Below are 27,998 nucleotides of genomic sequence, written 5' to 3' on the forward strand. Positions count from 1 at the left end.
GCGGCAAAATGTTCAAAATAAAAATAAAGCGGACTTTATTTAGAAGATAAAGGTGGTGGTATCAGTTTTGGTTAATAAAGTTGGGCTCAAGTGTTTTAACAGGTCTTTAATGCCATCACAAACTGGCATGCCAAGGGCATTCTAAATGCCAATTACAGATTGAAGTTGTTTCGAAAACCAAGATGCTATCAAAAGCGGATGGAGTTTGGATTTCTCTTAAAGTCAGACTAACACACTTCTTAAATGAGTGACTAGATTACTTGGTTTTGAAAGTGAAAACACTACACTGAGCAATTCCCCTTCCTTTCTCAAGTCCCTAAGGCAATATTACAGTTGCCTTTTGACAGCCAACATTTCAAGAGGGGAGCTGAGGGGAACTTGAATAAAAAGCAAAATTAATAAATGTAATTGATATAGGCAGCTGCCATTTGTGGCAAACCAAAGCCTAGTCTGATGCCCCTTTTCTTCATGTTTGCATTGACATCTTCCCAAGCAGACGGTAACTACATTCTTGAAGGAATGTGCCAAGACTAGACTAGAGTGGGGAAGGCCCAGACAGAATGGACAGAATGCATTTTGCATCCAGTTGCCTTAGGTGGTACAATTGATTAAGAATAAATACCCAGACTATGGAAAACCCACTAGCCAAAGGTAACTACCAAAGATTAAATGCATAACTGCAAGGCACCAAGACCACAATCCAACCAGCCCATTTTCCTCCTCTCCATCACTGAAATGGATCTGGGAGGAAGCATTAATAACAGCACTTGTCAACTGCTTCCCTGGAACAAAACATGACAAAGCACACGGAAGGTTTTGTTTTCACTATGGTTCTTGGTGTACTTTATTCTCCTGCTGTCTAGCTAAGCAGCCCACACAGGACAAATGGGTAGCACTGAGGAATGATTTTTTTTTTTCTCCCCAATATTCCTGCCCCATCCCTAAGCCCTGACCAAACCCTATCTATCAGGAATGGTTAGTGTATCATCATCCTTTCCCTCAAGGAACTAAAATTTAAAAAAGGCATTAGAGGGCCAGGTCTCTTCTTAGTAGGCCTTAAGAGCTGGTGCACTCTATTCACAACAGAGCGCCTTTTCTTCAAACACCTGGATTTTTTTTTTTTTTTTTTTTTTTGTACACTGGTTCATAGATCGGCACTTGACTTTGAACCTGGCACCAAAAGGCACAATATCTGATACCCTGTACAAGAGCTATTAGAGATGCTGCCATATGGATGGGCAACAGAGCCAAACCCACTTATGAATGCAAGGCTTGGATAGGGAGGAAAAAATGGCAGAGAAAATATGTAAGCCCATGTTTTTTTGCTAGAATGAAAATGAAAGTGGGAATTTAAGGTCTTGTTTTTCAATCCTCCAAATACTAGGAAGCATTTAAAAAATCTTCCGTGGTGTTTTTGAAAGCAGCATATTCAAAATGCCAGAAAAAACTCCTAGTAACTGCAAAACCAAGAGGATCAAAGCTCACCAACATCCCTTATTGCTGAAAGATTCTAAAACCCAAATTCAGGGTGCCCTGTTCCCCGTGTAAAAGGGAAAATAGTTAAGTCTGATTTATGGTTATCACAGAACATCACACTTTTAAAAAAATATTAAAGCGTGTGACCAGGGGAATGTTTGACACCATTTTATTAATCTTCAACTTCAGTGGAAAAATATAACCTTTTTCAAGTGCCACTTTCATCACGAGTTCTAGTCTATATATATATTGTTTTTGTTGGTTAGTTGAAGTGCAGCAAGAGACCAATACCGCATTGCAGTCAATCAAATAAGAGAACAGAAGGCCAAGCAGTTTCCAAATGGTTATTTTATCAGATTGTTTGAACATTAAATTTATCCTTGTTTGCAATCCAAAATAGTTACCTGAAGTTTGCTGTATGTGTGTTTACTTTATTGTATATTTGTTTTCTAAACTCTTTGGCACAATTTTCTGGGGGCGTTCAGACTGCCTTGATACATGTCAGAAGAGAACTTTTCTTTTGTGCTGCCAATCTGGGCATTTAAAATTTTGGTTTGTTTGGGTTGTGGCTTTCTTTTGTTTTTGAAGTCTGCATTCTTTATTTGTAACAATTGTATTTTTATTTTTTCTATATCCTCTAACTCCAGGGTTTTCTTTTTCTCCCCCCACCCCACCCCCAATTCTACATTCACAGTTGAACCATATTATTAGGAAAGGCGCCTTGATGAAAAGGTCAGGATGGGAGCTCTGAACATTCGTCAGTGTTTTCCCTAGAAGATAATTAAAAAAACAAACAAGCAAAAAAACCCCTAAAGAGCGTCTTTCCCTTTTTTTTTTTTTTTAAACATCTCTTGTGCTGCATCAGTAGACAGAACTTCGGTTAGTTTTATGAAATGCAATGTCTAACCCCTTTTTTTCTGGGAAAAAGAAACTGCAATGACTTGAAGTTGAGAATGTGGATACCGCCTCACTCACACACACTCATTCTCAGACTGTAAAGAATCCCTCACCCTCCTTTTACCCGGCACATATACAGTACCGTGTGGCAAGGTACACCAAAGGTGGGCTCAAGACCCAGGCTCCATCTTTCTTATCAGTAGCAAAGGCCAAGCTGCCTTTTACAACAAAGCACCACAGCTGAACCTAGTCCCTCCTCCTCTCCCAAACTAGTCATTCCACTCAACACTGGCCAAAAGACAGAAAAGCTGGTTCTAGCCTCTGCTGGGAAGAGATAACTTCCTTTCTTTTAAGTAAGTAAATTCATCATTTTTCTCTCTCTTCCAAGATGGCCGACGTTACGGTTTTCTACGAAGTCAGTGCTTACTTAGCTCACTAACAGCATTGCTGTTGGCGGCTGCGGCTGCGGCTGCTGCTGTTGCAGGATTTTCAATGTGGTGTGTTTTCAAGCCTCACTCACTCATCCTCTCATTCCCAAACATTCAGCATCCGTGCACACTCCTCACTTCCGGGTTTTTCAAAAGATTGGAGATTTCCAGTGGGGGTGTCTCAGGTTATCATCCCAATGGTAACAGATCTAAAAACAGATGGAAAAAAGGTCAATCTTTGAGATCACATACACCTAGTAGAGCCAAACACCTCTCTGATTCCTACAATTAAGTACTCAGCATGAATGGAATTTTTCAACTTTTTAAGGAGTATTTTTCTTCTCTTTCTATGTGCCTTCTACCTGTTCTCATTAGCACCTACATCAGAAGGTGGGAGGGAAAGTAAAGCTAAAACTCAGAATAGACATTTTTACTGAGATCTATGAAATAAGATAACTGAATATCTGAGAGGAAAATAAATTAAAACTATATTGCCAAGTGGGGCTAGACAACTCTGACTTTGGCTATCTTCTGTAGTGCTCAGCAATGTCTAAAAGCACTGCAGCCAAGAAAGAGAAGTTGGTTGAGCATTACCACCAGTTTGATTCCAGGTCAGGGCACATGCCTAGGTTGTGGGCTGGCCCAGTCAGGGTGCATGTGAGAGGCAACCAATTGATGTTTCTCTCTCTTTCTCTGTCCCTTCCCCTCTCTCTAAGAATAAATAAAATCTTAAAAAAGAAACAAAGAAAAGGGCATGGAAAAGGGAATAGAGTAGAAAAGAGAATGATGGGAAAATGCCATTATCAATTTCGTTAGGGCCCAGAAAGATGAGGGGACTTTAGTTCCCACTAATAAGACTTAGGAACAAAAGCCTGGCTCAGAAGTACTTAAATGGGCAAGAGTACAAAACAAAATACCAAATGAAAGACAGTCTTGTTAGAACCATCTAAATAAAATGCTCCTCCTCCCCAAGAAAAGCAGGAGGAGACAGTAAAGACAAGCTCTTACCAAGCTTGGTTCTTTAGTTTCCTCAGTTCTTTTGTTGCCCACGTAGCAAGGGTTTTTGCTTTGTTAGTCTTCGATCTCCGTCCTTCAGTTAACAGTTCATGGATCATTGGCCTAGCTTCTACTAATTTCAGTACATCCTTTCCAAATGCTGTACATAAGTCCCTGTGCAAAATAAACACCCCTGAAAATGAGCTCCTGGCCTGATACCAATATTATGTATTGAGCCTCCCAGACCAGTGCTAAACTAGCTATGGGTTTATTCTTCAATCATCTGTTTTTTAAAACTGAGAGAAAAACTTCAACTTCTCTTTTTCTAAGACTTATCTTGCCTGAAGCTAAAAATTGCTGGTCTATATATAAAGTGTGTGTGCACATGCTCGCACTTAAGTTTCTTTGTACCACTCAGTAATTCAACCTCTGCCCTCCCGTCAGTTGTGTAAAACTTAGTGCACTAAAACTCATCACAAATCCTTTCCGTTGTACCCCCTTGAAGGAGTCTCTTCCTGGGCCTCTGCCTGCCCTGTCTGCTGCACAGCTGGCACCTTGTGATCTCTCTCCTATTGGATGCTGATACCTGGAGAGCTTTCTTGGTTTATTCACTCAATTTGGTAGAGCATCCCTTCCGGTAGATTAGGGTTGGGTATTACACATTAATGATATGTTTTAAAAATGTTGCACTGGGTAGTGAAAGAAATCTTATAAATATTAATGTAACACCTGCCCTCAACAGATGAAAAAAAACGAGGCCTAAGGAGGCAGAATCACGTTCCTAAGTCATTCAACAGCTATTTCATGATAAAATCAGAACTGAAACCCAGGACTTTTGAGCTCCTCATGGCCAATGTTCTTTCATATGGTGCCTCAGACACCCTCAATTTGTTGATCAACATCAGAATATGGGATAGACACAGATCTGATGCTGCTTCTATACCCAAGAATTCACTTCATAAAGAGTTTAGTGGGAGCAAAACGCCAGGCCTACCACGGGAGTGTTAAGAGAGGCCACTAATTCCATTTGGAGCTATCTTTGAGCTCACTGAGTAGATACCATGAGCAAAGCTCACCTTTCCAACTTAAAAATTTATGGAAAAGAAGTTATTGTTGAAATTAAATGATGGCAGACATGTCTAAGGAATATTGCAGGGATTTGACCCCTTTGTGAATGTTGTGATAGATAAATGTGTGGAGATGGCAACCAGTGGGCAACAGAACAATACTGGAATAGCAGTTGATACAAAGAAATAGTATCATCATGTTAAAAAACCTTGGAACATGTATAAATAATCGCTGTGTTCACTAGAGGAATCAAATGCTTCTATATGCCCCCTCTCCACAGCATCTGTTTTACTATAATATTCACATTGAACTTTTCTATTAAAGTAAATAAATAAAATAAAATAAAAACAAAAAAAGCTTAGCGGGGAGAAATTAGAAATTTAGAGGGTCTAGAATGAGACTAGAGCTAACATCTTCAATGAATTATCATTTGTGAAAACTCAAAACAGGACACCATGGGTTCTAGTAAAGAAACCTCCTTTGTACCAGAGAAACAGATAATTATTATCCAGTCTACTCTGAAATGTTTTTTTTATACATCCCCTCACTTTGCACCAGAAGTTCTACTCAGATGTAACCTACCCTATCAGTCCAGCAGCACAAGCTACTACTCCATCTGTATGATCCTCATCTCCAGCAATGTGGTCAATGAAAGACAGAATAAATTCTACTCTGGGTTGTACGAGCATCACATCCGCTATAAAAGAAAGAGAAAGTCTGATGAACTTGTCCCGCATCTGGCAGGACTACACACCATTTCAAAATTTCCAAATACACTAGCCCTATCAGGCAGGTGTCAGGCTGGAGAAAGAGTTACATGTAATTACACCAACTTATTCTTTCTCAGATTAAGATGCCATCCCTCAAGTCAACAGAAGAGGCAGATATTCCTCTTCTTTTAAGATGATATAATACAGAAGGAACAAACAGAACCATTCCTCTAAGCCCATGGTATCAAAGGGGTAAAGGACAAATGTATCACCAATCAATAACAAAAGTATCAGGTGGTAAGAGGAAATCTGATCGCCCCAATTCAGCTCACAGAAGGGGGTGCATGTGGACCAACAACTGCCACGCACCGCTGGTGCAGTGCAGCCAGCACCAGCAGCCTTGCTGCACCCCATCTTTGCAATGCTCAAGAAATGTGAGACAAAGTAGCAAAGGAAGCAGGGAGCAGAACCCCAAAGTTACTCTCCTTCATTAGGGCACTGTTCCTTTCTCCCTTTCCTTTAAGCAATAGGTACTAGTTTACAGGTAAGGTACAAAATGAAAGACACAGCGCATTTGGCCAAGTGCACACTGAATAAGTTAAATTTGGTTGTATACTCAACGGTGTACGTTCTCCTGGTCTCCCTTTAATCCCTGGACAATTCCGGTGTAGGCTTCCAAGCAGCCTTCCCTTAGCTCATTCAGATAATCCACCATGTCATAGTCTGACTGTAAGAGACAAAGAAAAAACAATCTCCATCATACTGATGGCTTTTATTGTATGTTTATCAGAGTCCCACTCCTCCAATCAGGGCTGGACTAAAAGATAGCTTTAAGCTTACCTTGTCCACCTGGGCTTGGGAAGCCTGCTGAAGAGTATTCAATACAACCTCTAGGTATTTTTTAAACTCTCCACCAATAGCAAGGGCAATGTCACCAAAAACTGACAGAATCTGTGGCTTCACAGACCTGTGGACATTCTCATTCTGACAAGGATAAAAACAGGAAAAGCAAATTAGTCACAATTTGTTCTGTCCAGACTCAAAATTTACTTTCTTTCTTTTAAAATAATAAACAACCAGTAATATGCTGGGTATAGACCTTAAGGACATGCATACCAATTAATTAAGTGTTACGTCTGGTTAGAAGGATTACATATTTATTTTCCTTGGCATTTTACTGGTTTCCTTTTCTAAGTGCCATGCACCGAGCATGCATTCCTTTAACTTTACAATCTTACTTTAGAATAGTCTTGTGAAAATGAATGATTCCCTTCTTCATAAGCCCACAGCCAACATGGGAAATTAAAAGCTCCCAGTCACAGATCTTGATATTAATCATGTTTTTAACTGATGAGTTCTTCAAATACTGGTAAATGAGATTTGTGTGTGCAGACACTCACCCCCAAGTTCTCCAGTAGGAGCTGCATCACCTCATCACAGAAAGGTAAGATGTTGGATTGCAGGGCGCGACATAAGTCTCCCACTAAGCCCACAGCTGCCAAACAAACCTGCAAAAGCAGCAAGGAAATGACCTATCAAAGAGAAAAGGCTTCCTGCAGAAAGGGGTAAGGCGTTATTTTTACCTAGCTGCTGATCCTTTTTCACCTGAACCTAAAGTACAAGAAAAAACATCCGTCCTAAGATTTGTTTATTTTAACAAACAATACAGCAGGAAGAGAACTAAAGACTATCAGTGACATCATTAAGAAAAGACAGTATTCACCAGGGATGGCTGAGGCATGTGGTTTAAAAAAGAAGGGGGGATGGGAGAGTATAAGGGGACTAAATGGTAATGGTAAAAAATACAATAGGTTAAAAAATAAATTTTTTTAAAGGCACCCTATTAGGGTGCTGCTCTGTTTTGATGCATTTAATATCCTGTTTGTCACTGACTACTTTTAGTTTAGACACTCAGAGCAACAAATAAAATAGCTCAACACTTGGGTCAATACACAGGCAAGAACTACCTGCACTACAGGAAACTGAGTTTGTACCACAATGACCATCAAGTATAAATGAGAATATAAAGGTATTATAATTGATCCTTGAGCAACGTGGGGGTTAGGGTGCCAACACCTGCACAGCTGAAAATCCATGTAACATTTTCGCAACACTGGAGCATATCACAACAGCAACAGGTGGCTATAAAATTATTACAGTAATACAGTGTGTGCTTCAGTTAATTTCATAGTTATGATTTACTACTGCACCTTTACATTTGTTTACATTTCTCTGGACTGAATGGAGCCATGTATGATCTGTTTGTGTACGTAAGTTTTGATAAATCTTACTTTTATAATAATTTGTGTAACTTTAGAACAGTAAAAAATAATATCTACATACAGTATATGCATTCATGACATATCTAATTTTTTCTTAATTTTTCAATAATTCTAGGCTATTAAGGTCCACATCTGCGAGTTTTTTCAAACTGTAGCAATTCTCCAAAAGTTTTTCCAATGTATTTATTGGAAAAATTCACATAAGTGGACCCACACAGTTCAAAGGTCAACTATATTTTTAAATGCATAGCCTACCTGGTACTCAGCATAATTTTTCAATCCAATGCCCAGGAAAGGTTTAAAGGCCTCCATGTACTTTAGGAATTCACCACCCAATACTGTAAGGAAACAAACTATTACCACCACAGGACATCACAAAAGTGAGCAAAAATAACCATCCTAGCTCTCTCAAAATATGATCCCATCACTCAATAGTTTGGTGGAATGTGAGTTAATTATGGATTCTATCATGAAGACATTAAAGTTGTCTGAGATGAGCCAAATTCATAACTCCTGGAAGGGCCAAACTATTAGGCCCTGGAAATAATGCCACATCTCCACAGAGTAGGATTTCACTCTGGCTCACACACCAAGTGGTATGGCCTTCAAAGTATGTCAAGGTTAATTTGAATTGGCTCAACTAGCAACATGCTTATCTACCTCTTCATTTGACTATAACATGTTCTCTTTAGAAGTCAGCTTAAAACTGGGCCCCTAGGCAAGTCCATCAAAGGACTTTAACTTAAGCGAGCAAGGAAGAGCAGACTGGGCTTCATATCCAAATCAGCCATTCCAGGAGCCAAAGTGAACTGCTGTGCTCTGTCAGGGTGGTCACATGATGTCAGACCAGTTAGACACATGCTCTTTAAGCTAGAAATAGTTCTGGTCTGCAAGGAAGTGGTTCTCAAGTAATGGCCTTAGTAGTACACCTCACAGGCCACTCCTGAAGAAGCATTCCAGGTTTCTAAAGTGCTCCTCCCCCTCCCCAGGTGCTCTTAAGTCACACAAGGCTTCCCCAAAGCAATTTTGCATAGTCAGACATTTAACAACCAGAAATTCCTGGAACTCGCTCAATATTTCATTCCCTTCCATACCAGGCACTATGATGTGTCAACCAAAGTCCAAAAGCATTACAACTCAAACTAGGAAATACCAAGTGCCAGGAAAAATAGAAACCTTTGCTTCCTCCATCCTTGAAAAAAAACAAACCTAATAAACATGAGGATTTAATGAGGTAGATGATAATAGCGCCCTCTGCCCGGCAAGAATGCCAATCTGATTTGCAAACTGGGTCCCCATTTACTTCAAGGAGAGTGAATGGCAAGAGAGTCATGAACAAATTACAGTCAATTCAACTTTGAACCAACTCATACCCTATAAAATGAGAAAAGAGAACTATGCACGCCACAACTGCAAATTCTTCATGGCCTTGTAACTTTCGCTTTTGAAAGATATTCCCTGCCTGACTTCAGCTCACTTACCTTCCACCAGTGTGCTAACTGCCATTAGGGCATCCTCTTGAACTCCCCCAGACCCAGCTGTGCTTTGGAACATCCTCAACAGGGAGGCCATGACGACATCAGAGATCTGCAAAGCATCTTGATGTTGCACTTTCCGCAGGACATTCTGTGAAATGAACACGTGTTCAGGATCTGTTGATGCCAAACCCTACAATCAAAACACTCTATCTTTTTAAAATCAATTAAGTCCCCTGAAATTTTTTCTTCTGTTGAAAAGGCCAAATGTAACTTATGTGCAAACGTTTTGACAGTGCAAATCATTCGCAACATACATTCTAATTCTAATATCCCTATTTCTCAATTTAGAACATGAGACGATTTTCCAATAGTGCATAAAATCATCTCTTCTGTTTCATTTGTCTGACAAAAACCCCTGTCAGCAACCTCCATATTCCAGTCATATTATTTCAGCTTTAAAGGACACTTCATACTTGAATTCTCGCTCATGAACAAACGAACAAAACAACCTTTGCTGTATACTAACTTATTTACAGATGATGGTCAAGAAAGTCTTGATAAAATGAAGTCAACCTGACTTTTCCTAATTTAATATTCCTCAAACTTCCCTCTTTACCCTTTAATTTGTTTCAACTAATGTTACTGTATTTGTATGATGAACACCTCTTAACAGCCATACTTTAAAAAATTAAGTTTGAAGTAAGAAAAAGAGGGAGGTTCACAGGTAAGATTACCTAGTAACCATCACTATTTAAGAATCAGTCAAGTTCCAGGGTTTTTCAGTTCTTTGGCAGAAACCAACCAACCAACCAACCAACCAACCCTCCCCAAGCCACTGCATAACTCCAGTTACGATTGAGGAGTGAGATATAATTTAATTATTCCAGTCTCTCAGAAGAAGTCTACTGTGAACACCAGGAACTATACATGATGCAAATGATAATCGAGCTCCTAACAACTGCTGGTTCAAAAGATGATGGCAGGAACTCAAGGCTTTATTTTTAGCTGGGTGAACTACAGCTAGAAACCAAACCTAACTGGGCTACACCTGCACAGCCCAATGAAAACCCAGACTGAAAGTTGCTCCAACATAAAACTGTTAAGAAGCAGTTATCAGTCTGCTGAGATCTTGCTTCCAGGTGCACCCTGTTTGACTCAAATAAACATAAAAATTCAAACAACCACATGTACAGAAGTGAGGACCATCACAAAGAGAGTAGTTTCCTTCCCTATACTATGAAAAGACAAATTTCATCTTTATGGACGAAGAAAAATGAAAAAATTATTCTCCCAGTCAATCACAGGCCTTTTGATCAGAGCTTCTGATCAGCACCATTTCAGATCTCTGTGTGTAAATAAACTTGTCATCCTGGGATATGATTCTCTTTCCTGGAGCTATTAAGTGATACGGCACCACCATACCTGAAGAGTTGCGCACAGTAAAGACTGAAGGTCATTGAACTGGATCCTATCCGATGTGCTCTGGATATGTGACTACAAGGAAAAAAAGATCATTAAATTCTGAATAAATACCTTTGAAAAGGGCTCTACCTGCTGTCTATCAAGTGTCGGTTCGATTCCCAGTCAGGGCATATGACAAGGTTGCACATCAGGTCCCCAGTTGGGGGCGCATGAGAGGCAACCGCACATTGATGTTTCTCTCCCTCTTTCTCCTTTCCCCTCTCTCTAAAAACAGATAAAATAAAGTAAGCTTGTAAAAAAAAAAAGGGGGGGGGGGCGGGCTCTAAACTCCCTCAATGTTTCCATTTTTGCTGGGTTTACCAGGACCATTAAATAACTTTACTGATGTCAATTTAGGAAAGTAAGTAAAATGTAACACATGCATGAGTATACTGTTATAGCTTTTTTTTTTTTTTTTTTTGCATAAACCTTATTATCTTTCTGAAAAAATATATGCTGAGCGTCGGCCTGCGAGTCGAGTGTTGCTGGTTCGATTCCCAGTCAGGACACATTACTAGGTTGCACATCAGGTCCCCAGTTGGGGGCGCAAGTGAGAGGCAACCACAGTGATTTCTCCTTTCCCCTCTCTCTAAAAATAAAATAAACAAATAAATAATTTACCAAAAAAATGTATATATATGTGTGTGTGTGTGTATATATATATATATATATACACACACACACACTGAAACACCAAAAAGAGAGAACAGCCTTGAAAATAAAGGTATGTGTTAGAAGTGCTGCGTGTGCCCGTCCTACCAATAATCAGGAATATCCTAACTCTCACCTCCATCTGAAGCACTTGCTGAAGTCGCTCCATGATGACTAGAGTAGTTTTCTGAACTGCAGGGTAACAATCCTTGGCACTGTTTTTCACAATTTCCATCAGAGATTCATATGCAGAACTCCTCAGGTTGTTCTGGTGTCCATCAGGTCTGTAAGGAAATACAGTAAAAATTTTATCCCAACTGAGAAAGAATAGAGAAGTTATTATAATGTAGACACCATCTAGATGAAAAATAAGAATTTTGGCAACATGATACAACCATGAACTAAGTTTTCAACCTTTGAGTCACTGACTATGTTCATTATGGTCTCCAGACCTGGTTAAACTTTAGAATGACACTTTTGGAATTGGAAATGAGCTAAAATTATAAGGAAAGATTAGATTTAAACGATGAAGAACCTATGTAGAGAACTGAAGAGGTTTTCTGCATAGTTAAGGCATCAAAATTCTCTCCATTCATCTGTGAGAGATGTCTTTATCTTGAACAGAGAAGTAGAAACAAACTAAGTAAGCCTGGAAGAATTTACACACAGCCCTCTTCCTTTATGGTTTCTTTTGAGTATGGCTTTAGTTAAATATAGCACACAAAACCAAAATAATTCAAGGCTGTCCCCAACTTATAAGCCCATAAAACTACATTTCAAAGCTCAGTTAGAAAACAACTGCATTTAGTGCCAATTTCTTCATCCAATATCATAAATGACAACCAAATTCATAATAAGAGCTATTTCTCTTATCCCATAACCAAACACCCCTGTTAACTCTAGGCACTGCAGAACAAAGGGACTCTCTCTAGATAAATTATTACTCTCTAAGTACAGAAATGAGACAGTTTTCTGAGTTTAACTGTAAGCTGAACAATTCTGGTCTGTATTTCTTCTCTCTCATGTATTTAAACAAATAATCTACTATTGCAATGTTTCTATGACCAGAAGGCAGGAGCTGAATGCAAAGACACCTGGTATGAAGTTACCTGTCTGTGGTTTCCAGGAGCTTCTGAACTATGAGTTCAAAAGAAGTCGACAAGCAATAGGTAGCTGGTTCTTCCTGATCGTCAGCTACGTCTGCGGCTTCATAGGCAGCTTCAGCCAGACTGGAGAAAGCCTTAAGACCAGGGAAGAGTTAATACTAGTCCTAACAAGAACCCCATCCTAGGATTGCCTCATTTTCCCTTAAGATACCTTGGACAATGTTCCTCTCCAATTGATCTAAGAATAAATCACTGCTAGTGAACTCTCAATTTTTTCTGTCAAGGTCATCTCAAAACGTTTTATAGGTATCCTTAAATATTTATTTTGTGTTTTGTTTATCCTGCCCAAAACTCTCTTAAGCAGCCGAGTATCTTCACCTACCACCAATGCCTGCCATTTCTAATCACAGAAAGGCTTTTAGCCCCATCTCTTTCCTTATTTGAACTTCCTCCCCCATCCCCAAATGTCCCTGATGAACCACACTGAGCTTGTACTGACTCAGCACTTATACCGCCTACCTTCCTTTCCTCTTGCCCCTTCTCAGCAATTGTACTTTTTTTGTAGCCAGAAACTTCCTACTTTAATCAAAATTTCTTGTCCCCAAACAACTGAAGAAAGAAAATGGAGTCCAGACAGTTTTCCCTCTGGGTTAGCATGACTGTTCTAAATGGTTCAGGAACCAATTACCATGAGTCAACAGCTCCTACTGGCTTATATAGCTGATACTGCCCCCACATTTTAATTGAAGAAATTAGAAAGGAGATGCTATTCAGAAAAAGCCTTCCAGTGAGGCAGACCCATTTCTACCCCACACCTCACACTTCCTTGCCAGTGGTTCAGCCAAGACCCTTTACTCATCAGGAAGAAAACCCCTTACCCAGCACACATTGGAAGCCACTCTGGGTTCAGCACTGAGGCCCTCGATCAGACACTGCAGGAGAGGAGTCAAGTAGACATCATTGATGGCAGCTTCAGGAAGCAGTTCACAAATTCTGCCCACAGTCCACGCAGTTGTATCTCGAACAACTACACTGGGGTCTTTCATTAATTCTATTAGGGTGGGCATAGCCTAAAAATACAACAGTTTTTAATTAGCAAGGTAAAACAAGGACTAAAACTCATGTTGACTAATACCTCAGAAGAGGAAATTCTGATGGTTAGGTTTTACCTCAAAGCATCAAAATGGTTTTGTAATTTTAAAAGGCATGCTTGTCAAATACTCAACAATATAATAAAAAGAAATAAAGTGAAGAGTGAAGAAGTCCTTCTATCCACCAAATTCAAGTATAGTTTTATTTAAGGGTTTGGTATGAATTTTTAGCAAGCAGTCCTTACTAAATTACTTAGGTAGAGATCCTAGGATGCAGATGTGATGGCATTTGGCTATATTCTGAAAGGCTGAGTTCTACATGTATTAAATTCAATTATAACGCTCTCCTGTCATCTTTGATAGTAAAGTACAATATTTCTATAAGAGGTTTCATTACATAAATATCATTTTGTCCTAGGGACAGAAGAATCAATCACATCATTAAAAATTATAAAGAAATGTTAATGATACAACATTAAGAGAAAATACAAGTAATAAGACTATCTGCCAGTTGCATATATGTACACAGAAAAAAGCTCCAAGGATAAATACCAAAAAGTTAGGATGCTGTCCCTGGGCAATGGATAATAAGTGACTTTCTTTCTGGATTTCTCTGCATTTTTAAAGAGTCATGTATTTTGTAAAAGAATAAATAAATGTTTTACACTTCAATGACAGCAAATAGCTATCTAGAAATAATATTTGTGGATGACTACTTTTCAAAAAACAAAATAAAGGCATACTTTCAAGCAAAAACTTTAAACAAACAATAACGATCTCATTTTCCACCCCAAAACTCCCTCATCTTCACCTGTATAACTAGTGGTTTGAGTTGGTTGGGCTCTGGTCCTTCCAAGATACAGCCGAAAGCCATCACTGCTGCATCCCGGTACCGCCAATCAGGGTTCTTGATGTGTTCTTTAATGAAGGGAAGGACATGTGGGACAATGTCATCTTCACAGCAGGTGGCCAGAAGCATAAGGCACACCCCAGCTGCTTTGCAGGGGTTCCAGTCATCATCATCATCATTTTCATCCTAGAGAAAAAAATGTAACACTAAGTTGTTGTTTTTTAAATCACTTTAAATCACAAGGTACTCTTTGATTATTCCTAAATATAATTAGAACTTAAGCTTTGGGGACATAAATAAAACACAAAACCTTTATATTTTATTTTCTTCCACTAAGGTTCATCACAGCAGACTTTGTTAAGTAATATCCAGATGGAGGGAAGAGCCCACTCAGTACTACACAATGAGATGAAAAAACTTCAACTGCATGAACAAAAAGGATGATCTTGTACTTACAGAGTAAAAGGCAGAACAAAATTGTATATGCTGTATGATTCTACTTGTAGAAGTTAAAAAACCAATCAAAGTTAATTAATCTATATGCTTATGATTTTAGTTACGTACATTAAAAAATCAATCAAAATTAATCCATGGATCTACTGACTAGGAAGAGATATGAAGAGGGCTTCTGGTATGTTAGTAATTGTTGTAGTTCAATAAAAGTTAAACAACAAAAGATTCCATTCACAGCAACCATGAAATTACAATTCAAGTTTCATCTTTCTTATTATGGCCATTCACACACATAAGTTTAAGGCAGGATGCCTATGCAGTTTCAGATAATTATATACCTGAAGGATGGTTTGTTCCCAAACCAGAAAGGCACAACCAAAATTAAACAAAAGCAAAGATACTAAGGTCAAAAGATAAAAAATAGCAACTGTAAAACTGAAAGATGAGATAAAATTTTAAGGGAACACCCAGTCCATTTTAAACCAAATATATCTATACTTTATCTTCTGAGATTGAAAGTCATGTACTTTACTAAAAACAAATTACATTCTTGTATGCAAAGACATTATGCAGTGCTCCAAGTTATAGCACTGCTGCCCCAGAGCCCTGCCCATTCTTTAGTGACATTTCACATGCACCAGAAAAGAGGTTACAGAAAGAGTATTTCCTTTCCAAACACCTCACGAAGGAAAACTACAACACATCGAGTCAAAAGGGAACAACTATAACCAAGATACATTTCACAGAAAAGAATTTCTGTATTTACTCATTATACCCACATTTTCATGAAGTCTTATTACTTTTAATTTGCCCTTTATCTTAATGTACATAGTCTTCATGAAGGATAAGATGTTTCTTCCATGGGGTGAATTCATTAGGATCTTCATTAAGAGTAACTCTTATCAGGAACTAGTACAAATGACCCATGGACAAAGACAACAGGGTGGGAACTGACTGTGGGAGTGGGGGGATGGGGAGGTAGAGAGTAATGGGGGGAAAATTGGGATAACTTTAATAGAATAAAATAATTAAAAAAAAAAAAAGATATCACAGGTCCCAGGAATTTGGACCCAGATATCTTTGAGGCCCATTATTCAGTCTACAAGACGACAAATTAAAATCACAAAATATTAATAAATGCCATACTATTTACATGAATCAGCTTCCTTTTACACTACCAAAATATAGTCCTGGGGAAAAATAAAAAAAGAATAACTCTTATCCAACCTCCTAAATATTATGAAAGTATATCTATCTTGAACGCATGAAAATATCCCAGGTATTTAGCAAGTATTTGAGTGGCTTAAAACTTGCACCTTTCTCCAACCTTTCTTTACTGCAACTTAAAAAAAATTTTTCTTAGACACATTCATTAATTTTTAGAGAAGGGAGAGAAACACTGGTCACCTCTTGTACGCGCCTTGACTCAGGATCGAACCTGCAACCCAGGTATGTGCCCTGACTGGGTATCAAACCAGTGACTCCTGGGTGGATGGGATAACACTCCAGCCAACTGAGCCACATCAGCCAGAGCTTTACTACAACTTTCACTGCAACTTTTATAGCTCAAGTCTCTCCTACTAGTTTGAACAATGTAGCATTCGGGAAATCAGAACAGTATGTGGCTCATTCCCAATCAAGACTGAAAAGTTCTCCTTAACAACTCAAGAGCCTAGAGGATCCTAGAGATCCAGCTTAGCTGTTCCTGAGTCATCAATAACAGAGCATCAATTAGTTGAAGAGTTGCTGAGTTCCTTCATGGAAACTGTTTCACAGCAAACCAACCCCTCACAAATTTTCATAGCCTCCTTGGCTAGATATGAAAGATAACTCACCTGTTTAGTTAGTGTCTGTGTGAGGATTGGAACCAGGTACTGAAGTGCTCCCTTGGCATAAAACTTGCTGGTGTGCTCAGGGGGCCGTCCTTGTTCTGCTGCCTGAGGACAAAGATAAAGCAAATTCTGGACGACAGCACGTAAACTATGATACTAAGGCATACAATGAGAGCTGCCCAGGGGTCTGTAGAGAAATACATGGAGCATATGATAACATTTGCTGTGATCTTTGAAGGCATTTATTTTTTGGTCTATTTCAATGAGATTCGTTTAGACCTTCAACCTTAAGAATTAGGGTTTTTTTTTATAGGTTCAATTCACATTAACAAGCTATCATCCGTGAGACCTTAAGAACTGACAAAAAGACTGTAATTCAAAGACTGAAAGCGCAAGACTAACCCCTTTTTCTACATCTAATTCCTTCACCAAAGTTAGTAAACTATCAATTATACATGCCATACTTGCATCAGGACTTCCAAAAAGACATTCAGCGCCAGATGTCACTTCACTGAACTGTGACTGCCTGCTGCCCCCTTGTGTTCATAGTACTAACATGAATATTTACAATAAATCATACCTGACTAGAAAAAACATGAGATGCCACATTATTATTCGATCTCCCTCATGAGGGGCTCTGGCTAGCAGAAAAATAAAAACTACAAATGGAGATACCCTCTAAATCCCATCAGAATAAATCTTTCCCATATCCACAAAGGAGGTATGTCCCAAAGCCCAGTCAGAGTAACAGAACCCCCTCAAACCAACTCTCTCCCAGGCTCACCTCTGAAGCCTCAATGGCCAAATCCATCTCCTCATCGCAGACATTGGACCAGAATTCTATCCCTTGTAGGGCCACTTCATCAATATCACTTTTCATTGCTTCGATTGTAATCTTAAGAGAAAAAAACATGACACCCCAGGCCCAAGTAAGTGCTGGTTCAAGTTAGACCCTTCCTATAACCACAGATGTTCAAAAGCTTCAAAAACATAAACTTATAAAAGCTAGGTCTGAAATGAAAGCTAGAAAGAGGAAAATTTTTATTTTTAAAACAATGGATTTTTAAAAAATTTTACTTATTGATTTTAGAGAGAGAGGAAAGGGGGAAGAGAGAGAAAAACATTAACTTGTTGTTCTACTTGTTTATGCATCCATTGGTTGACTCTTGTATGTGCCCTGACCAGGGATCAAACCCACAACTTTGTCATATCGGACGATGCTCTAACCAACTGAGCTACTGGCCATGACAGAGAACAAATTTTAAAATATACTCTTACCAGCACAGAGATAGCACAAGTTTTCTTGGCACACTACCGAAGAACTTAAACATTTCCCTGATTTCATAATATTAAGTAAAAAATTACGGAGTTGATAAAAAGCAACTAAGGATGACGGGCTTTGCAATTAGCTACACGCTCAAATACATAAACTAGAAATACTTACTGCAAAAAGAGCAGGGCCCATATATGTCTCCATGTACTGATAATACAAGGACATTATTTTCACCAGATTCTGTAAGGCAGCCACTCGTACCTTTCACAAAGAACAGATAAAATGTTTTACCATTCAGTTTAATAATGAAGCCACCTGACAGAATTAACTACTTTACTCAGATGGGTCAATAACCTAAAGGGTCAAACACAGTACATTTGGGTTATTATTCATTCCCCCATGGAAGCCACAACGGGACAACTCACTAATGCCACGCTAACTACATGTTACTCCCACCTGCTTCAAGGGTCAAGGTTTAGGTTACAGCAATAGCAAAGTTACTTCAATGGCTATACTGGAAAACAATCACTTGAATAAACTATGGCAATTAAGGAGCAAGGCAAACCAAAACCCATTTCTCCCTTAAGCACTTTCTAAGATATCAACTTCTATTATGTTAACTTTCTAAGTTCTGTACTTCCCTCTTCAATCTGTTGTAAAAAAATTATTATTGGTCAAACCTTATTTCTGAAATCACCTGATTCCCAAAATCTTAAACTACTATGCTAGTGTTGGTATTTCCTAGGAAAGATGGTGACAGATTTTTCAATGACCTCATGATACTTACCCTCGTATCTGGACACTGTGTGGCTTCACAGACCACCTGCATAATAAAGTGCCTTTCGGACTACAGAAATAAAAGAGAATTAGAAGAGTGTAAACCACATATATGAAGACTGCTAGACTATCCCTTCAAAAAAAAAGTTTACTCCCTCAGGGACCCACACAATCCTGGACCAATCAAGCAGCTTTACCTTGACACAGTAATGGCACTATGAAGGCTATAAGGAGTTTCCCCGTGTCTACTATATGACCTGTTCTCAAAGGGGGTCTCTAATATTTTAATCACCCAAAATGACCTTCACTAACAAGACGGAAGAAAATAGATAGGAAAGTGTAAGTCACAGATTTTAAATAAATATGATTAAAACAAAACAACAAAACAAAAAACCCCACCTACATTAGGAAAATGTTCCTTTTTCGTAAAAATTAAGAGAATTACAAACGCCTGCTTTATTTCAGAGACAAAACTGGTTTCCTGGGAGGTGGCAAATCCACATCAAACGAGGCAAGATATGAGAGAACAGAATAATGAACTTTATTTGCTACCATCCCAAGTCTTCTGAAATCTAAAAGGAAAACCCCTATTTTCTAAGCAATTAGGATTTCAGTTTGCCTTGGCCTTCTTTAGACCTCCCATTTTGTCCACTATAAGGACAAGATATGGCAAAAAGCCTAGCTAAAGTGTCAACATATATACAAAATACTTCCAGATCATATGATCCAGAATTTCACTTCTGGGTATATATCCAAAAGAACTGAAAGCGGTGTCTCAACGATATATACACCCATGTTCACAGCAGCATTATTTCCATAGACAGAAGGTGGAAGAAAGCAACCCAAATGTCTATTGACAGATACATGGATAAACAAAATGTGGTATATAAAAACAATGGGATATTATTAATCAGCCTTAAAAAGGAAACTGACACATGCTACAACATGCATGGACCCAAGATATTATGCTAAGTAAAATAAGCCAATCACAAAAGGACAAATCAAACACTGTATAATCCACTTAAATAAGTTATCTACAGTAATTAGAAACAGAAAGTCAGGTAATTGTAGAAACAGAAAGTACAAGAGCTGTTGCCAGGAATGGAGACAGGGAAAGTGAGGAATTGTTTAATGGACATAGTTTCAATTTTGCAAAATGAGAAATTTCTGGAGATTGAACACTACCAAACTGTACACTTAAAAAGACAGTAAATGTTATGTTACTATTTTAGCACAATTAAAAATAAATAATGAGGGAATACTTGTAGGCAAAATAAACTTTGTTTATATGTTGTTAACTTTAAAAAGCACTTTCCTCAGGAGCTATGGAACAGCCCAATCTCTATAATTTTTTTTAATCCCAAGCTTAGAAACTTTTTAGATCACATTATTCCCAAAAGCCTGATGAAAAATGGCAAACATCTATGCCATGGCCACATCTCACATAAATCTTAAATAAATGCTTCTAAGAAGTCCTTTCTAAATCATAAACTTAGAAAAAAAAGAAAGACAACTTTCATTTAACTTTCACTTCTCACCCCCTGAACCTACACATTTTTGGTCAAAGGGCACTTACCTCTTTGTCAAAGTTTGCTTTGGTGAACTCCAATGAGTTCAGGAGTGCATTAGTAGCCGCTAGCTTCACATTATTACTAGGCTCTTCTTTCCTCATCCCCTGGATTATGGCAGTCAGAATCTCATTGGATTTATCTTGGAGCTGCTCTGGGTCCTGAATGAGCAGAGGTGCAGTGAATATAATAATGAACTCATGACTAATCAGCAGTCCTTTAAAGTGTAAAATCCACTTGAGCGAGGATCATGACTTTTTCTGATCTTTCTCCACACATTTCCACTTAGAAACAAAATATCCCAGGGTCTGGTAGTCCAAAATTGAACTAAACAAGTTAAACTCATCAACTTCATCTCTGACTTCTTAGCATGATTCTGGATATGAGGTTGATACCATCTTCCCCCCTTCTGTGCAAATGAAAATAGCAGAGTGCTTTATTTTCCAGGCCACCTGTACCAACTGAAGTATAGCTTCAGAACATGTGGGGGGGGGTCAAAGATTAACACCTGGGCACACAACCAAGACGTCGAAGTCTATGTCAAGTACTATGGCCTTCTTTGCTTCAAGTCTGTGTATCAAAACAGACACCAAAACTGGTAACTTCAGCAGCAACAATAGTCCTAGGAAGGCTGCATATACCGTAGTCCCTCAGCTCTATTGCGGTTCACTTATCGTGGCATCACTGTATCGCAGGATTTTTAAAAATATTTATTTATCTATCGTGGATTTTCTGGTACTGTATATGTATGTTGTTAAAGTTACGTAGGTTTAAGAGTGTAGAATAAATGTTAAGATTCCTACTTCACAGGGGAATCTGGAACGTAATATCCGCGATAAGTGAGGGAATACTGTAATATACTGTGCTGTGGTTCCAGTGGCTAAACCAATTACAGCAAGAGCTGGGACACTGTTTCTGTAAAATAGTCAATGAAAATATAACACAGCATCCATGGTACACAGATGATCTTGAACAAGGAATCAGATCGGGATTCCCAAGATACAGAATACCCTTGTAAGTCTAGAATCTATGCTTCTCCAAACATATGGATTTCCATTTTGAGTTTTTGACCCCCAGGTCTCTTAATTTTAGGACATGATTAACAATGTGAGAATAAGTCAATTTAGAAGTCTAACAAATAAAGCAGTTCTACCTTCAAAAACTGTGCTATATCTTGTTTTTTTTATGATATGATAAAGATAATTCAAATACCACGCACATCACAACTGGATGAAATCATAGTTATATATGTCAGATAACATGAGGCAGCACTTACTATATCTTGGCAAATGTAACCAATAGCTTCCAATGTTGACTCTTTCATGTGCTCTGTGCTGTTGGGGTTTGTGACATTGGCCACCAACTGAGGGATGAGTTCTGGCCACTGGTTCACTGGGATCTCTGCACAAGCAATACCAGCCACACACTGTGAGGCAGAGCTAGGCCGGTATGTTTCTGTGCCCAAAGTCTGCAAAACCTGCATGCACACACACACACACAAATATTTGAACACCTCATATTTGCCTGAGTTTTCTGTAACAGAAAAGTAGAAAAACGCATATACAGCATACATCAATTGTCAGGAATAAAAAAAAAAGCCAGTCTCAGTACCCACGCCAGCACAATCAACACTACCCTAGACCCCGGGGGAAAAAAACAAACAAACCCCAACCATCCCCTACTTCCAAATGAAATTCTCCAAAGCCAGACACCTCACTTCAATGTTCAACACAAGGCAGAAAAGTAGCAGTTGGGAGAGAACACTAAAAGACGCAGGAGCCCTGGCTGGTGCAGGTCAGTGGACTGAGTGCCAGCCGAAAGGTTGCCGGTTCAGTTCAATTCCCTGTCAGGGAAGATGCCTGGGTTATGGGCCAGGTCCCCAGCTGGGGGTGTGCGAGAGGCAACCAATCAATGTTATCTTCTGCACACTGATGTTTCTCTCCCTCTTTCCCTCCTTTCCTCTCTCTAAAAATAAATAAAATCTTTTTAAAAAAGGCAAAGGAGATGATAAAATTAATCTTCTAGGTTCTTTGGTGACATAATGGAAGGATGCCACAGCCAAACAAAAAAGTGTGGGATTTTAGGATGACACTAATGAACTCTTGGGGTCTGATTCACAATAGATCACAATCCAATCTGGATCAAGAAAGAGAGCTTTCCACTCATGAAATGTGGAACACACCTTCTGCCTTCTGGTCATTGGCAATTTTAGCAGCCTGGGTAACTTTCATAGAAAGACCTTGGTCAGGTAACATCACTAGATGCAGATACAAATTTACTATTTAACTTCCAATCTGAAAGGATTTGTTGTTTCCCCTCAAATCAAGACCTGTTTTTTTCCACCATCAACAGATACCAAGTACTAGTCAGATATGCCGATTAAAATGAGATCCGCTTATCACTAAACATGTCTTGTCTGAAATGACAATCATACAAGCATTTATGTAAAGGCACAAATAGATAAAGGATGAAGTCACAAAGGACCCAAGGTTAATCATTACCATGATCAGCTAATTCAGTCAATGAACTCACTAAGAATCACCAGTCCACTCAAAAAGGCAAACAGTTAACTGTTCCTGGCATGAACACAGGACAAGGAAGAGCTGCCAAATATTCAGGCCAACTCTGCTGACTGGGTCAGGTCACTCAGTATCCTGCTTTGTAGCTAATAATAATGAACTCCCCATCTTTCCCCCTTATATAGTGTATCACCATCCCTGCCCACCCTCACTCCCAACAGCTCTACTCAATAACGTTAACAGTTCTGACTAAGTCTAAATGAAGTTTATGCTTTCTAGGGCTACCAAAGCTACAATGGACTTTAACAAAACTGTATGTCAAAAGCCTAAGGGAGGAGGAGGGGTCAAGACGATTTGTCTAAAATGGCAGAGGCTGAGCATGCATTAACCTAAGTCTGACTAAAGAGTTCCAGTCTTGGGTGCCTTTACATATACTACACTGTACCATCTCCCAGAACATATATACGTAGAGAGTACTGCATCCAATCTACCTTTACCTTTGCTCTTCTGAAACTGCTTCTATAATTGCTATTACTTGAGGGGATTTAGAGACTACAAATGTCCAACTCTGGAGGAGTGAAAGTTGTTTTGTTTTTTTAAGCTAGGGGTGCTCTGGCTGATGTGGCTCAATGGATTGAGCACCGGCCTGCAAACTGGAAGGTCACCAGTTGGATTCCCAGTCAGGGCACATGCCTGGGTTGGAGCCAGGTCTCCAGTCGGGGGCATATGAGAGGCAACCGATCTATATTTCTCTCTTGCACAATGATGTTTCTCTCCCTCTCTCTAAAAATGAATAAAATCTTAAAACACACACACATATACACACAAAAACTAGGGGTGACCCTAATAATACACAATGATCTGAAATAAGAAAAATAAGAAACTAACCCTCAATTATGCCCAAGACCCAGATTTCAAAAAAGTAACTACCAGTACTGAGAAAATATTATCAGATGTACTATGAAATGGAAAAAAGGACATGATAATTGCTATATTTTCTTCATTCACAAGGGCTCAATAAATTCTTATTTGAATTTTAGAAAAATTTTGTTGTCTAAGAGGAATGTGCCAAAAAAATAAGAAGTCACTTATAGTCCCAATTGTGTCTTATCTCATTTTGGGCACTACAGTATAGACATCAAGATCTGCAGTGATGAAATAAACTTTATTTATATCAAATTGCTGAAGGGAGGATTAAAATGTTACTATATAAGCAGACCCAATGTGGACAGAAATAGCTCTATGTATTTCAAAGAAGACTCAAAATAAGCTGCCTTTCATAACCTAGTTTCCTGTCAAAAAGAGATATGTAACTAGAAAGAGACTATATTGCCTAAAGGGGCACTAATTTACCTAATGCTGAAAATTAGAACCAGGATAAAGCAAATATGATGTGCATTACCATACAAGTACACACAAGAATTATCCACTGATTTCACCTCAAATACCAAGGACCAATGATGCCTGACTTACTTGCTCTCTGTGCCTTAAATATGTAGGACAGGCAGTTAAAGAGCATCATTAAAAAAACAAACAAAAACAAAAACAAAACAAAAAAAGAAGAGCAAAGCACATCTGTCTATATATTTTGAATCTTTTGCTGCATCTAGAAATACGAATTACTGACTGAACAAAAAAGTCACAATAACTCCATGAGGCAACAAAGTACATTCAACTTTCTGTAAAATTCATCAACGCACTTCTACATGCCTTGATTAAAAGCCAGATGTATCTGAAGTTTTTCATAATTTGTTAAGTACTTGATAAAAACACCATTAATGTCAATCGTCACAAATTCTTTGGGTTTGAAAGGCTCAAGAGATGATTTAATCCCCCTTCTAACTCCACATAGTAGCATGCCTAAACCACGAAACAATGAGAATTATTTACAGCAGAATTTCAACAAGAGTTGGGTCCTGGCTGACTGGAAAGATCATTTGGGAATACAGTTTAAAAAATATCCCCACGTCTCACACTGCAAATCAAAATTTCTGGAGGGAGCTTGAAAACATTATTAAAAAATTCCTTAAGTAATTCTGAAAACCTAAGTTTGGAAACTATCAATTTATATACTACTCCAATTCTTCAGAGATTCTACAAATTCTGGCATCTAATTAAATTTTCTCAAACTGCTGAAGTCTACTTCAGTTATATGAAAAAAATTCTAATCCATTAATGGGATGGGATAAACTGAACTGAAACTTAAACTAAATACAACTTTTTATCTTCAAGTGAAATATAGGTACCAGAAACCTATTATACCATTAGCTCTAGCCATGCAAATGATGAAAGAACTGACAGGTTTTTCTTATTCCCTAGGATATATGACCAAAGAGACAAAAATTACTTACATAATTTTTGACTTCCCGTCGAGCATTAGCATCAATAGCAAGCCACCTCTGCTGATACTGTGCCTTGATATCTGGATCTTTAGATGTCAAAGAGTTCTTGATTTGTAGACCTGCTGCAACTCTGGCAACCTGACTGTTTCCTGGGTTTGCTAGCACTCTGGACAGTTCCACAAGGAAAGTGGGCTGTTAAAAGAAGATGCATTGGTGAATGAAATGATCTTTTGGGAATTTCATCAGTTGAGGATGGCTTATGTTGCACCAGAAACAATGGAGAAAACCAAATTTTTTAGGACTTACACATCTCAGAAAACTCCAAAATATCTACTGTGAGACTCCTGTTTAAAAATGTTAGTACATTAAAGAAGTCATCCATCAACTCATGCAGCCTAAGCACTTAACAAGAAGTTAGTGCCCAAATCTCCACATTAGACCCCCAGATTTAAAGCAAGTTTGAAAATCTCAGTCAGAGAATTTTTAATGAATAAATATGTTATGACAGAGTGGAAAGTAAAAAATTTTTCTAAATTAAAAAAACCTTGGTCCAAAAGGAATGATATTCAGGGTGGCTTTTGATCTCATGGAAGCAGGTAATCTTGTATGAGAGAGAAATAGTTATAAATCTAAAACACAGATTTAGGAAGTTGGTCCTCTCTACTTCGGCTGGAGTGTTCAGCAAGTGAGGAACAAAGAAGCAGTTATAGGACAACAAATGATAATCATTTAGAAATAGGGGAAAATTGAAAAGATAAAAATGTCAAGGCAAATTATTTTATATTTAACAGCCAACAGTTAACATGCTAAAAGCTCCTATACATTCTGGACCTGGGTTGTCCACTAAACAGTGGATTCCAGAAAAGCACACACTCAGTCTTTTGTAATGCAGAACCCCAAAACTATTCTTGAACCTTGCAAAAAGCTCTGTCCATAACCTCTTATTTTCCTAACAGGAAAAACCAACAGCAGATAGTTTCTTACCACTAAGAAGTTCTGCAATCACAGTAGAAGATAACTCTTAAGTTTTATTAATTATGCACTACTAAATAACATTAGGAATAACATAAAAGCCTTCTTGCAAATAACAGGAATATACTCCAAATGGAAATACCAGTCTATACCAGTAGGGAAAAATTTTTTTCTACAGAAAGGTAAGGATAAAAAGTAGTAAAACCTAGCCGATTTAAGGGCAAAATAAAAAAGAGGAAATCACTCAAAGGCAGTTTGTCTAAAACAGGCATTGTCACAATTTTTTGCTTACATTATGTGCCTAAATAACTCAAAGGAACACATGTGGTTCATGTTATTTAGACTTATTACCTAGTACCTTTAAAAGATGTCAAGTATGATCCTCCTTTTCCTTTGCTCCCCATTCCCCCAACAGGAGAGGGACACCAAAGAGAAACACTGCTGGCACAGGCTGTTTCAACCAATCCATCCCACATTTTTACGCGTAAGTCCAGACTCCAGTGGACTTATCTTCATTTTTCCTGTACCCCTTAAATTTGAAATTACGATAAACGAGTAACTTTCCTCTGGAAACAGGCCTAAGTCTGTTGTCTGGGTACAGACTGTCTCCTCAGTGAGTTAAGAAAACCCGGGAGAAGAATAATCAGCCAGGAAAGGGAGACTACTGCTCAGAATGGGTCAAGCAGCACTCGAGTGCCAGGCCCGTCTATAAGCACAAACCAAGGGGGACAGAAAAGGGTAGTGCTCTGGGAAGTAGGTGAAGAGAACCACAGGGGCCACGGGACAGCAAAGAGAAGCCGGCCCCGGTCAGAATTGGGCGGGCAGCCGGGCCCAGAGCTTCCACATGGCCCTTAGGCCCGGCTCCCCCACCCCCACCCTTGCTGAACACGCAGCGCAGCGCAACCTAACTTCCCTTCCCTCCCTCTTTCTCCCTCCCGCTGCACCGCCGCCCTCAGGCCGCGAGCCGATTGGACAGCAGTCACCCCGGCGCGCCGCGCCATTGGCCAGCAGCCGGGGCCCGGGGCGGGACACACCCACCGGCTTCCCGATGGCGGGGTTAGGTTGGACTGGGTTGGGGGGAGGGGGACGGGATGGGGCGGGGTGGGTTCCCGAGGCCTGGGCCTCCAGGAGGGCGGGAAGGCCCGCACGCAGAGGATGGGGAGACTGAGGGATGGGGGCCGGCGGGATGGCACGCACCAGGTTTTCCACGGCCGCACGCTCCAGGAACTTCTGCGCCGCTTCCAGTTCCAGCCGATCTGGGAGGAAGGAAAGTGGGAAAGGGGACAGGGTCAGAGGGACCAGGGTTTCCCTTACCCCTCCCAATCACCTCAGCCCGACCCCCGGCCCCCGCGTCCTACCCGGAGACACGGTCTTCTCGAGGATGGTAATCAGCTCCATGGCGGAGGTGGCGGCGGCGGCGACTCCTCCTAAGACGATGGTCCGGCCTCAGGGGCGGCGGCTCTAACTGGGGATGGGGGTTGGGGGTCGGGTGGGAAGGGAGGGTGGGGTGGGGGGCGGGGGTCACCACCAGCCCATTCACCGGCTCCCTCTTGTTAGTCGCTCTGGTTTCCCTTCCTTCCTCCTTTCCTTCCTCCCTCCCTCCCAAATGCTGCTGGCGGTAGCGGCAGCTGCTCCTTTGGCGGCGAGGAAGGGACCCCGGGGGCAGCTCACAGCGCGGCTGGTGCTCGGGTGGCGGAGGGAGAAAGAAGGAAGGAAGGCTGTAAGTGAACGACGGCTCGCAGGCAGAGAGAGAGGGAGGGAGGGAGGA

At 39.6% G+C, this 27,998-nt stretch overlaps 1 protein-coding gene and 1 pseudogene across 1 annotated transcript; one reads left to right on the forward strand and one right to left on the reverse strand.

Moving 5' to 3' along the window:
- Positions 1–11: 11 nt before the first annotated feature.
- On the reverse strand, positions 12–27,998 carry KPNB1 (karyopherin subunit beta 1). Its single transcript, XM_090257799.1, has 23 exons — positions 27,902–27,998; positions 27,589–27,695; positions 27,428–27,486; positions 25,268–25,450; positions 21,674–21,874; positions 20,406–20,558; positions 18,840–18,899; positions 18,224–18,313; positions 17,564–17,674; positions 16,783–16,884; positions 14,456–14,680; positions 13,432–13,623; positions 12,557–12,687; positions 11,584–11,731; positions 10,758–10,829; positions 9,339–9,483; positions 8,113–8,195; positions 6,976–7,083; positions 6,416–6,559; positions 6,197–6,302; positions 5,448–5,562; positions 3,810–3,971; positions 12–3,010 (listed from the first exon to the last, which is right to left on the reverse strand). Coding segments are annotated over exons 2-23 (2,631 nt in total). The 5' UTR covers positions 27,629–27,695; positions 27,902–27,998; the 3' UTR covers positions 12–3,009.
- Positions 4,893–5,054, forward strand: LOC149998335 (small nuclear ribonucleoprotein G pseudogene; annotated as a pseudogene).

Source organism: Furipterus horrens, unplaced genomic scaffold (assembly GCF_987537825.1).
Source record: "Furipterus horrens unplaced genomic scaffold, mFurHor1.1.pri manual_scaffold_11, whole genome shotgun sequence".
NCBI classification, from domain to species: domain Eukaryota; kingdom Metazoa; phylum Chordata; class Mammalia; order Chiroptera; family Furipteridae; genus Furipterus; species Furipterus horrens.